This window comes from Haliotis rubra, unplaced genomic scaffold, assembly GCF_003918875.1.
Source record: "Haliotis rubra isolate DU_JTF1 unplaced genomic scaffold, ASM391887v1 Scf468, whole genome shotgun sequence".
NCBI lineage: Eukaryota > Metazoa > Mollusca > Gastropoda > Lepetellida > Haliotidae > Haliotis > Haliotis rubra.
In genome coordinates, this window is record NW_025767155.1 from 568,723 (window position 1) to 581,474 (window position 12,752).

The window sequence follows — 12,752 nt, forward strand, 5'->3', positions numbered from 1 at the left end:
TGAATTTAAATTAGTGAAATGTTATTTATCAGAATTATTTTCATCCACAATGTTGGTGATAATTGTGATCGCCCTGTCCAGTCCTCAATTCTCTGTGTAAACTCTGTGTAGATATTTCATGGACACCAGTAGGGAGGTGCTTGTTTTACCAGCATTGTATATATTCATTAATCCCTGAAGCTAGAAGCAACTGTACTGTGTGCAGCCCCTTCAACAGAACATCATTGTTGAGTGACAGCATTAAACAATATCACTTCTATATCTGTTTCAGTCTTCATTTGTGTGCCACTGCTAATATAGTGTCGATGCATGGATATATTTCTTATATATACTGCTTGATAAGTGAATATTACATAACCCTGCAATAAGCAACATGCTTCCTGTTAACACTGATACATGTGCTCATAGTTCAGAACCACAGGGGCGGTGGGGTAACCTAGTAGCTTAAGCATTTGCTGGTTGCGCCCAAGACCTGGGCTGATTCCCCACATGGGTACAATGTGTGAAGCCCATTTCTGGTGTCCCCTGCTGTGATGCTGCTGGAATATTGCTAAAGTGGCGTAAAACCATACTCGCTCACTCAGAACCACAGCCATGCCTGTGCAATTTTCACCAAAGACCAGCATAATTTCCAGCTTCCACCTCAAGCTGACATAAAATACTGTTGCATGCTATGTGTAACTTGCCATTTCACTCATCTCCGTGAGGTCAAAGTATTGAATTAAAAATAGGATCGCTAGTTGGAATCACAGTGTGCTCAAGTTATGTTGTTTTGGCTTTCTAAGATGTGCATCACTTCAGCCTTTCCCCCCACATCAAACTGACACAACACGATATTACTGGAATGCTGTTTAAAGCAGTTAAACCAGACTCCGTTGTCCTACATCAATGGGGGCATGGAGGTAACTAGTCTGGACCACACAAACCAGTGACTCTAAACATGCGCAGTGATACATACTATCAGGACACAGTGACACACAGGCTGTTTCAAAGAGGAACACCATCCATTGTAGTGTACTCTTCCTACAATAAGCCGCCAAGCCAAACAACTTACAAGTCCAAAAGCTTTTCTCTAGTGGTGCTTTGGAAGTCATATATAATTTTATACAGACACATTACAGAACACCTAATTGTTTTCACATGACTATAGTTCATTTGTCTGGCAGGTAATTCAACACAGTGCTGAAACTGATGGTATTTATTCCACATCTGGATGAAAGATGATCTCATGCCAAGGAAGCCTAGTAAATCTTTCACAAGGTTCCACTAACCAGTGGGCTGCCTTAAGGTACTCGGAGAGCGGAGGGTCGCGGGTTCGAACCCGACCGCGTCATACCAAAAGACGTTAAAATATGGTACTTGTTGGTCCCTGCCTGGCGCTCGGTATTAATGGGTACAACAAGGACTGGTCGGAGTCAGTATAATGTGTCTGAGTGGGGTATTCATGCTTCACTGCGGCATGGTATCTCAGTGGGCTAGCACTATAAAACCAGCTTAAGTCTGGGCTAGTACAAGCAGCCGCACATACACATACACATGCATGCACGTCGTCATATGAGCGAAATATTCTCAAGTACGACGTTCAACCCAATTTCACCTCACCTCACCTCTTAAGGTACTTGCTAACTTCAATAATTTGTACTGGCCTCTCTTTATTAGCGGTGTACGGGCGTTATGGAACTTGTCACTGTCTCTTAACAAGCAACAAGGTAAAGCTGTGAAATCCTGGTTGAGGATGGACTGGGTCTTGGACAACGGTAGATAAGGTCAAATATTTTCCGGATTTGCATCAGTTAACTGCGTGCGGTTGCACCACAATCTATATCACACGGAGAATAGAAGTACTAAAGAGCGGTTATGTTTGAAGGGGTAACTTTGTCAGACATTACACCGTGGTGTAACACAAATCTGAGACCACATACCGACATATGGTCTCTGCACAAATACAGATATGATAACCAACTCACGATTCCTTTTACATCGTTTCGAAATAATTCATTCTGTGATTTCTGTCGATCTTAAAGAACGTACTGGGAATAAGTGGTACCTTCCTTGTGTGATGGAATATTCTAGAAATGACAATGTTCAATGCTGACTGGTCAAACCGATGACATTCGCCGAAGAAGTGGCGATAGTAACTACAAAACCAGTTGATCTTTGACCCCTGCGGAGCAATACATTCCAGGGACAGTGTGCACTCAACCCATGGTCGAATGATGCTTAACTGCAGAAGTCTGCTTTGTCTCAACAACAAAAAGCCAGCTTGTTTCTCTGGTATATTTTCAAAGTAACAAGGTTTTTCGCCAAGGAAGGCAAATGTTCTTGGATCAGTGTGTTCTACCATCTTGAAGGATTCGTGTTCAGTGTCACTGACGAGGATCCCACGTTTCCAGGCAACGTCAAAGAGTTCCTGGAGATCCGAAGTCAGGATGCGGATGGAGGCGTCCATGTACATGATGAAGTTCCACTGTTTCAGAGCCAGCTGCAAAATGTCTGATGATTTATGATATATAATCAACACATCTTCATTCAACATTCACTTTGCTGCTATTCATTCACTTAAACAATCTTACAGAAACGTGAACAGACATGCTCTGAGAATAATTTCTAAACAAACACATGTTAAACCAGTCTTTAACAAGGGTCAGGGCGAAAAGCGCTAATTTTAGTGGATCTTATTCACTTTTGCAAAATTTAAGGAGACCTGTCTGTAAAACTAAAAGATGAGCTTGGGCTTATTTCCACCTTCCAATAATTTGGCTGAACAAGGAGCATTTTACTAATCTACATCTCAGGAAGTGACAGTCATTTCTGAAATAAAGGATTCTACTGACGAGAGTAATATATAACATTCTGATCTGTAATGGATACGACCACAGCGAAAAACAAATAACCAGTAGTGTTCACTGATATCTCGTCTTCATTTTGGGATTACAACGCCGAAGACTGAGGTATTTCATTATCATTCTCTTACATGAAAGGGGAAGCAGATACAAATCAATAAAGCCTACATGTTGAGAGGTGATGAGCACGTCCTCCAGGTATTGAGACACTTTATGAGGATTACCTGTACAAGGATTGGTTTCCAGGAATAAACGGCCAAATCCCGGACGTGAGTCGGGAATTCGTGAAACGGGAATGGATGCACTTCACACTTGCAATGGCGATGCACCTGTAATATGACCGTCAACCCCGTAAACTAACTTCCGTGAAAATGTTAATACTTCTGTAAGCAGTAGGTCTAAGCAGTGTCTCAAGTATTCTGTTCTCTGAACGGTTTAAGGTCAGAGGACCAGGGCTCTGTTCGCCAACAAGAGTACAGTATATGTCAAACACACGTTTGTTGTTCCCCGATTGAACTGGTCTTTAGCAACACTTGCTTGTCTTGGCACATGTCATCGTATCCCAATTGCGCAGAGCGATGCTCATGATGTTGACCACTGGATTGTCTGGTCTTGACTCGATTATTTACAAACCGACGCCCTATAGCTGGAGTATTGCTGAGTGCGATGTTAAACAACAAACCAACCAACCTTGCTTTTCGCAAGAGGCAACTAATGGGATTGGTGCAATGGTCAGACTCGCATCACAGTTGCAGACATAGATTCTCATGATTGACTGCATTATGTACAGACTGGAGATTTATATTCATACAGACTGACTGACTGACTGAGTTTGGTTTTATGCCGCTTTTAGCAATATTCCAGCAACATCACGGCGGGGGACACCAGAAATGGGCTTCACACATTGTGCCCATGTGGGGATTCGAACTCGGGTCTTCAGCGTGACGAGCGAACGCTTTAACCACTAGGCTACCCCACCGCCCTATATTCATACAGATGGAATCTATAGCGTTAAACAACAAACAAAGAAACCAGACATGTTTGTTAAAGATTATCCGCTGACATATTGCTGAAATACTGCCGAAAGTGGCGTAGAACTATACTCACTCGTTCACTCCAAGACTATGAAGTCGAATACAACCTTCCATTACCTACCTGATTAAGTTGAAAGGGACCTAGTCCAAGGTCATACAGTACAACTTTCAACCTGCCATCTCGGTTGACGACGTTGTGGATATTGTGCAGTAAAGCCTGAAGCTCCTGATAGTGGTTGGCTGACGCCGCCAGCACCACAGTGGGTTGGATACCTGTTGGCCTTGAACTCCCCACGTCAAATGTCGACCCAGCTGTTGTGGACAAATTGACAAACGCTCCTCCCTGCCAAGGTAACCCAAGATGGCGAAGATACACCCGACTTGCCGGCTCGGCGTCTCTCTGATTTCTTAAAATGCGTCTGATGTTGTCGTCAATGTTGGCTCCGTAAGGTGTAGGACATGGTTGGGAATGACCGTCTGATGAAACTGGAAACACCCAGTATGTCAAAGTGCATCAAGAATACACCCGTACTAAGGTTATCTGGACTGGGCAAATTAGTGCTTGACAAGCAGGCGTAATTTATCAATACACTTACTATCCGACCAATCGTTGGAAGAGCTGAAGAGTCCAGAATGACAAAGCAGATTTTCCAGAAGTCCACAACACAGAAATTGCATTTTACTGATTGATTGTTGAAACAACACAAGTTCCACCTTCACCAAACTACACGGAAGTGAGAATGGAGACACGACCTATCTGACCTACTTTCAAACATTCATATCAGCAATTGTAAAATTATTACTCACCACAAGACAATTCCTCTTGCATTGTGTTCTTGAATCTAAATCTGAAGCTTCTTCGACCTTTATAGAAGCTACTGCCTGTAGTTTGCAAGCTACGGAATACGGTTGTAGATGTATATATTACGTTTATTTTAGATCTATATTTACGTTCATAATATTTTTTTTCAATATACAAGCTAAAATCTTTAAATTGTTAATCTGGGATTAATTCATGAGGGAACGTACAGTTACCTGAGACGTTAGCGTGACGTTGTGGGCGTCGCACGTTTGTCTGCAGACAAGGAACAGAGGAGTAGGTGAGATGAGAGATGATAAACGCCACACCAGCTTGATTACAGACATATAGAGACGGTACATAATATTATTAGATTTATTTGGTTAATTGTTTGATCCGTTGAGTGTATTATCCTAATACAGAAGGTACCTGCGTTGCAAAGACGATGATACAGCATAACACTGTCCAGATACCGGCGGCGACTGTGAAGACGATACTGTGTGTGCAATGACGTCGTCGTCCACGTATCCCCATCGTTAATAACCCGAACATACAAGGTCACCTGTGAAGCATGCATCAGAATGTGGTGAGTGTTCGATACTTACAATAGAATATGTATATGTATCTTAATGACAGAGCTGATTAAAATCTAACTGGAATGAGATCCGATTCAACAATCTTTCTTCATCAAGGTATATCGATTCAGAGTTGTGAGTTAGTATCGTTTTAAGCCGGTTTTGCAAATATTCCAACAATATCAAGGCGGGGACTTAAGACATGGGCTTCACTCATTGTACCATTGAGGGATTCAAACCCAGGTCTAAGGCGAACGCTGAAACCACAGGGCTACCAAACCATTAGATGCTAAGGTCACGATTCACTGTCACATGGCGATTTGGTAAGTATTTGTCGCATCCCCTTAATTGTTAGAGAACGTCTTCAATCCACATGTGTGTAGTTCGAGATGGATCCCTTAGTCTAGATAGTATACGTAGATCGTATGTTCGAATCAAAGCTTCACACATTGCACCTATGTGGGGATTCGAACCCTAGTCTTCGGAAACGAACACTTTAACCACTAGGCTACCCAACCGCCCCTTCGGAACTAAAACTTCTGCTTGTTATGATCCTATGTTTATCGTGACCTTGCGTGGGTTTAAACAAAGCAAAGCATGTATGAGCACGAGTTCAATGATTCTGAACTTTAATGGAGGGGTAGCTCTGAGAGTAGCCTACCTGTAAATCCACCAAATATCAAAGGTATTAAGATTTTTTGTTCGTGTCATTTTGAAATCCGATGTCATTTATATACGGAGAGGTTCCAAGTGTAACTCTAGTAAATATATAAATAAACCAATTGACAAATATATTGGACAATCCTTCAAAAATAAGCAAAAGCGACGACGAGACCAAATTCTGAGCACCTTTCCATGCTGTAACGGCGCTATCTGTAATATTCTGACCCATTCGGATTATTACAGCTGGTGCTTCACGTGTATTGACTGTTGACAATCGCTCTTCAACATGAATCCCATGGATCACCGCACCCGCTGAATATCTACCTTATACTTACTCTATTGTCGGCCATTGTACCGCCGACTGTAAGCAAATGGGCACTGCTGTGAATCGCAAACAAGTATTACCTGTGTTCAACGTCCATGGAGGTTTCCCCTCTTGTGTTGTGAGGCATAAGTCCTTCTTATGACAGAGCGGCCAGGTGAATGAACGCCTTTCAAAGAGCATAGCAGGTGGCATAAAGCATGCGCCCCTTGGAAAACCCCAGACCACGTCGAATGTCACATGAAATTCGTGCACTTGTCAAATGCACATTGACATATATTCAGACAAGGGTTCCAACTTTTCACTACGATTTTGTTAGACCCAACAAATCTCTCAATGGCAGTGAAGAAAAGTCTTCGCCATGCGTGTTATTGTATGAAATTCCGAAATTAAAGTTTTGGTGTTCAGTATTCTGTAAAAGAAATGATTATATTTCCTATTAAAGGCTGTGTTGATTGTATGTGTATGTAAAAAGATATATATTATGTTACCAGGAAAGAAGTCGTAAATGTCTGTTGCACTTGTGAAGTGATTCTCCATAAATATGTGATATTGCTTTCCATATGTTATCAAATCGTAAACGGAGCCTTAATATTTATCAAAATGCAAGATTTTACAGAAGAAAATTCATTCGTTCTTTAAAAACTACAACCGAGCATGAAGACACTTTTTGTAACAAAAAGATCTTTCAACAGATCACAAATGAGACACAGACATTAGAGAGATTACAGGGTATTTTCATAATACACGTGTTTAGTTTTTAAGCGGTTTCGTAGCTTACCTATGCGTCGACGGCCTGCAAATAGTCGGGCGTGGGTCAGATGAGCCGGTGATTCATATTATTATTATTATGTGGGTCAGATGAGCCGGTGAATCATATTATTATTATTTTGTGTGAAGCCCATTTCTGGTGTCTCCCGCCGTGATACTGCTGGACTATTGCTAAGAGCGGCGTAAAACCATACTCACTCACTCACTCATATTATGAAGATGAATTAATGTAACGACACACATGTTAGTTATTGAATCTCTCCAAATGTGTAATTTGATTGCATATTACAATACTGTTTTACAAAATAATTTCATATAGTTTCAAACACTGTTACATTTACATGTAATGTGTGTGAATTAAAAAAAAGCCTTTTAAAATTACACGTATAATACTGTATACATGTGTTCTCGATTAAGACGCTTCGATTCACTGGGCTCCGTCTGTAAACCCATCACGCTCGCATTTGATCGCATTGCGATACCGCCTAAGCATAAATCCAGTTTTGCGCGCAGGTGCCCGTAAAATTAACCAATGGAATTGCGCTAAGCGCAGCTATGCGGAACTATTCGGCTATATGGCAACAGCATCAACATGAAAGATATGGACTAGGACAATAAATTAAGCAACGATAACAGAAGAACAATGTCGTTCATTGATGGATTATTTGGGAAAAGTAAAAAGAGCCAGGATTTCGACGCCATAAAGGAGGAATATGGGTAAGTTTAGTTGATATTTTGTGTGATCGTGCATGATTGTTATTCGAGCTGTCAACACGCCAGTCGTCACATCACAACCTACATGTTGAGATGACTGAATGAGGCATTTAGTTTAATCTGTTACCTGTGATGGATGACTGGCTCTTATATAGAGTTCATAATAGATCAGTCGAAGTAAAGTGCAGTTATGTTGTTAATATTCATATCGCCAGAAAATATATTTTCAATGTTTGAAGAATATGTTCGATGCATGTTAAAAAATAAAAATTAGACATGTATATTTATATGTTCTGATTTAAATAATTGCAAATGTATAATGCTGTATGGTGCGATTATAGAAGATATTTATCACTAAAAATTACATATACATATTTACAATCCTTGGGGCTAGTTGTTTTAGGAACCTGGTTGGTTACCCCTTATATGTAGTCATATGATCCTTGACCTTAATGGTGATGACCATAGTCTGTAGCAATTCCTGTTGTATAATTGTGACAGGGAGGAGAAACAAGATCAGAAGAAGGACTCTGGTGATGACGATGACAGCGTGAGGAATGAAGATGTAAATGATGATGATGAAGACTTTGATGACATTCTTGGGTTAGTAGTTACAGAATTTTGCAATTAAAGGGGCATGGGCGCTTTTATTCAAATCACAAAAAAAGAATTTTGTACTTATATAGTGTATCTGTTTGATTTGTATTTGGCAAGGAAGGGGTGTACGTGCATGTTTAAAAACCATCCATTTTTATCCCTGCTACATCCAACATCCAATGTATTTACCAAAAACCATCAAACAAGCTATTTGTTTTCATTATTAACACAAAATGTTGACATTTGCTTATTTGAAAAAAACAATTTATTTTGTACATCATTGCCATAGACACAAATTTGGTCTGTGCCACTGCCAACAAGCTATTCATTTGTGGCATATGGGTGCTCCCTAAGTCATCACTGCCATCACACTTTTGACAACTAGAAATGACAAATAGGTTTTGATGGTATCTGTTAGAGTATGCTGTGACACATACAAGGATAAGCGTTTCTTTATCTGATGTGCATTTATGTATATCAGGAAATAAGATACTGAGATTTTCTATTAAGATGGTCAATGAATTTCCTGTTCATCATCATGTAAATGAACACATCCATGTATTGTGTTTGGGTTAAATGTAACGTTTATGTGCTGTTCAATTATTTTGAAGCTTCAAATTTTGACATCTCAATCCCAGTGTTATACAGCTTTTATCACTGACCTTGAATCATAGACTTTGCAACAAGACTGCATATATATTTCATATGCCTGTATAAAATTAATTTCTCTGCATTTCTTATAAGAAAATTCTAATACGTGCTGTTATTTATAAAATAGGGGAAAAGTTCAACTATCTTATACAACCTGTTTGTTTTATCCACTGACAGAGACTCTGATGAGGAACGAGAACAGGCGTGGCAGCCTGTCCGTATCCGCCGCGCCAGGCCACCTCATCCCCTCACCATCACCCATGTCAACCAGACCAGGGACCTGCTGGTTCGTTCCAAAATATATATACTCGGAAACATTACATCTAAATTCAAGTACTATTATGTGTCCATGGTGGACAAATCTTTAGGCAAGTCCCATTTCATTGTTTTACACAGGACTCTGACCTAAGATTTACAGACCGGCTGACACTGCAAATGTGGTATAAAAACTTTAAATTACTAGCCACACTTTATTTACTGAAGATTTTATGACATTACTTTCAGTACAGCAAACAGTAGCAATGTTGCTGATTCAGCACTTAGCAATTTAGAGCTCATTCATTCACCATAACATAGAGCTCATTAAAATGTACCTGATGAGCAACATTGCATTTGTGTTTTTTAAATTATTTGACAAAGAATATGTCTAAAAAACAAACTTAACAACCAGTTGGCTTGGCATAACTACCATTTAGCGATTACATCTACAGTTACTTGGATGTTTGTTTTGCCTTGATGAACCCAACCTGGAGGTAATGTTGAAGTATTTAGAATATTATGATCACTACTTTGCAGCGTATGGCTGACGTTCAGGCAAGGGTCAACTCTGAGAAGCAGAATTCGCAGGAATGGCTTAAAGTGCATGGCGTGGAATACCTGAAACTTACCCTCAAACAGCTTATTGATAAGGGCAAAGTTGGGAAGTGAGTAACATTGCTAACAATACCTGATGGGATGTTAAGGCAAAATGGAAGGGTGGGTAGCCCAGTGGTTAACAAACTGAATACTGTTTTTCATTTTATATTCCATAACTTTTCAACTGTATTTCAATTAAGTAATTAATCAGTCGTAAGAAATTATCCTAATGTCCCGTGCTTGTCATAAGTGTTGATTTAAATGAGGGTCATGATGTCACAATGTGTGCCATCACTGAACACTCATCCTATCTTAAATTAATTTACCTGGCAGAGATTCAAACTTGTTTAATCTATTGTGATCTGTACTACTAAAGAGCTATTTAGGACCACCTAATTCTTTCACTTGCCGTGACAGATTAACTGTATTAAAAGGAAAGATTCGGGTGGTACTTAATATCTTTTGAGTGCTTGGAATATTGCTTATTCATGAGTATTTAGAATGTGACATTTTGAGGTTGTAAGACTAGCATGTTTATGGCGATCAGATTATCACCAGAGAAGCAGACAGGGAAGGTGAATCACCACATCCAGTTTGATGCCTACGATGTCAATGAGTTCGAGTACAAACTTAACATGTAAGTGATGAATTTTCATTCCTTAAATACTTTTATGGTAATTATTTCACAAAATGTCGGACAAAACATATCCAATCCAGTTACCATTCAAAATATACTTCTTTCTTCAGGGCCATAGAGATTTACACGAAAAGAATCAAATGGTTACTTCAAGGCAGCAAAAGGGTGAGTCTGCCTTTATTAATTGATTTATAATATAAACATTGTTATGTATCTAATGTTGTATATATGAAATATAACATGACTGTGTTGTCTGTAGATGTTTGGCCATATACAGTACAAGGGGAGCGAGTAGCTGTGTGTTTAGATGTATCTAATGTTGTATTATGAAATGTAACATGACTGTGTTGTCTGTAGATGTTTGGCCATATACAAGGGGAGCGGGTAGCTGTGTGTTTGGATGTATCTAACGTTGTATATATGAAATATAACATGACTGTGTTGTCTGTAGATGTTTGGCCATATACAAGGGGAGCGGGTAGCTGTGTGTTTGGATGTATCTAATGTTGTATATATGAAATATAACATGACTGTGTTGTCTGTAGATGTTTGGCCATATACAAGGGGAGCGAGTGGCTGTGTGTTTGGATGTATCTAATGTTGTATATATGAAATATAACATGACTGTATTGTCTATAGATGTTTGGCCATATAGAAGGGGAGCGAGTAGCTGTGTGTTTGGATGTATCTAATGTTGTATATATGAAATATAACATGACTGTGTTGTCTGTAGATGTTTGGCCATATACAAGGGGAGCGAGTAGCTGTGTGTTTGGATGTATCAAATGCCAACATGGGCTTCGGACGTCAAGCAGCATTCCAGGAATCACTTATGGTAAGTGCATTAAGGAAAATGGCCAAGTGTATGAGGTCCCTCTTAGCCAGAAGATCTTTACATATATTGTTCCACAGTATTGGAATTTTAATATCCTCAAATGATATTATCATTTCAAAATACTTTAATTTAACATGCAGTGCTTTTAAGACTTTCTTATGTCTGAACATGTTGAATACAGTGCTTGTGAGAAAGATTTTGAAATCACTGTATACATGTTAAAGTTTCAAGTTTCTTTTAGGTGCTGTGATATATATACTGCTTAAAAGAAGTTAAGGCTCATGTGATTCTTTCATATCAATATAGCTAATCTGTCATGATTGGGGTGCTCCTCAACTTCTGCTGCGTAGTAGCTGGAATGTTGCTGATTGTGCTGTAAAGTAACATGTCTTCTATTGTTCCTTTCAGCATTTCCTGGATGAACAACTGTCACAGAAAGAGAGCCTGTACCTACTGGAGTTCGGAACAGAGATCGAACCCCTGTGGCCGGTCATGAGAGATGTCAATCGGAGAATGTAAGTCTGTCTACAGTCAGTCAGTTCTGACGGTATATAATGTGGAACTGTTTGATTGTGTTATATTGTGTTTTGAAAAGGTATTGTGGGTATAATATGTAGATGTGTGTTAATGCTGTTGATGTTATTTGACTGCAGTATTGAGGAGGGGAAGGAGTGGGTGGAACGGCTGGAGCCAAAGGGAGGAACTAACCTGCTCAAGGCCATGAAGCACGTCATGAAGCTGCAAGATGTTGATGCAGTCGTTCTCATCCTTGGCAGTGTGTGAGTATAGGGTGGTTCAATCATTCTTCATAGCGATTGAAAATACTAGTGATGCTTGATCATTCTGTTCTGAGGAGACAAGTATGCCTCATGAGGATTTTGAAAAAATACTGATAGTCACTTCGGACCAAAGGCTGATTCTATCAAGGCCAAAGACCAAGTCTTCTCTTGACCAAAGACAAAGTGTCTCTCAACCAAAGAGCATGTCTCTCTAAAATGTAGGCCTACTCTTGAACTAGTAAACTGTAGTCCGTAAGAAATGACCTATTCAAAATGATGCCTTGAAGTAAAATTGATGCTCTTGTGTTCAGGCTGCAAATCATGTGTTGGATATTGAACAGAAACACCATGTGCCTCTCTAGACAAAAGACCTACTTTAAAATGTAGCCAATACCTAAACTGTTGTCTGTAAGCTGGGAGAAGACCTATTCAAATAGATGCCTGGAGACAACTTGAAGCTTTTTTTGTTCAGGCTGTAAAGTGGATGTAGGATATAGAATAACTGTTGTAGTAGCCGTTGGTGGAAGCTGTGTGTTCTATATTTGCAGCCCTGACCAGTCGACAGAGATCCTGTGTGACTACATCCAGCAGCTGACTGCTGGCCGCGACATCCCGCTCCATGGAGTGTCCTATGACTGCAGCAATGAACTCACCAGTGTGAGTCTGTACCCATCCTT

General features: G+C 39.9%; 2 protein-coding genes across 4 annotated transcripts in view; one reads left to right on the plus strand and one right to left on the minus strand.

The window, feature by feature from the left end:
* Nucleotides 1–1,947: 1,947 nt before the first annotated feature.
* LOC124290520 lies at nucleotides 1,948–6,423 on the minus strand. Of its 3 annotated transcripts, none has more exons than XM_046727266.1 (6): nucleotides 6,320–6,423; nucleotides 5,106–5,238; nucleotides 4,913–4,952; nucleotides 3,999–4,363; nucleotides 3,068–3,172; nucleotides 1,948–2,482 (listed from the first exon to the last, which is right to left on the minus strand). In XM_046727266.1, exons 2-6 carry the CDS (start codon nucleotides 5,226–5,228, stop codon nucleotides 1,976–1,978), a joined length of 1,140 nt encoding a protein of 379 aa, XP_046583222.1. In that variant the 5' UTR covers nucleotides 5,229–5,238; nucleotides 6,320–6,423; the 3' UTR covers nucleotides 1,948–1,975. The 3 variants fall into 3 exon arrangements, with proteins under 3 accessions (XP_046583222.1, XP_046583221.1, XP_046583223.1); XM_046727265.1 differs by having other exon boundaries at nucleotides 4,907–4,952; XM_046727267.1 differs by lacking the exon at nucleotides 3,068–3,172 and having other exon boundaries at nucleotides 4,907–4,952.
* A 1,149-nt stretch (nucleotides 6,424–7,572) lies between these two features.
* The window catches only part of LOC124290516 (von Willebrand factor A domain-containing protein 3A-like), a 33,826-nt gene continuing 28,646 nt past the window's right edge, over nucleotides 7,573–12,752 (plus strand). Inside the window, 10 exon segments of the mRNA XM_046727261.1 lie at nucleotides 7,573–7,724; nucleotides 8,223–8,324; nucleotides 9,147–9,255; nucleotides 9,765–9,892; nucleotides 10,372–10,461; nucleotides 10,572–10,626; nucleotides 11,195–11,296; nucleotides 11,705–11,811; nucleotides 11,950–12,075; nucleotides 12,624–12,732. Coding sequence (XP_046583217.1) covers nucleotides 7,651–7,724; nucleotides 8,223–8,324; nucleotides 9,147–9,255; nucleotides 9,765–9,892; nucleotides 10,372–10,461; nucleotides 10,572–10,626; nucleotides 11,195–11,296; nucleotides 11,705–11,811; nucleotides 11,950–12,075; nucleotides 12,624–12,732 — 1,002 coding nt within the window. The 5' untranslated portion in view covers nucleotides 7,573–7,650.

Excerpts from the sequence above, each read along its gene's own strand:
- LOC124290520 (XM_046727265.1), bottom strand. The coding sequence starts at position 5,228 with ATGTTCGGGTTATTAACGATGGGGATACGTGGACGACGACGTCATTGC. Across the intron at positions 4,364-4,906 it reads CGCTAACGTCTCAGGTAACT|TTTCATCAGACGGTCATTCC; the intron begins GTACGTTCCCTC and ends GGGTGTTTCCAG. Across the intron at positions 2,483-3,067 it reads GGAAACCAATCCTTGTACAG|CTGGCTCTGAAACAGTGGAA; the intron begins GTAATCCTCATA and ends GACATTTTGCAG.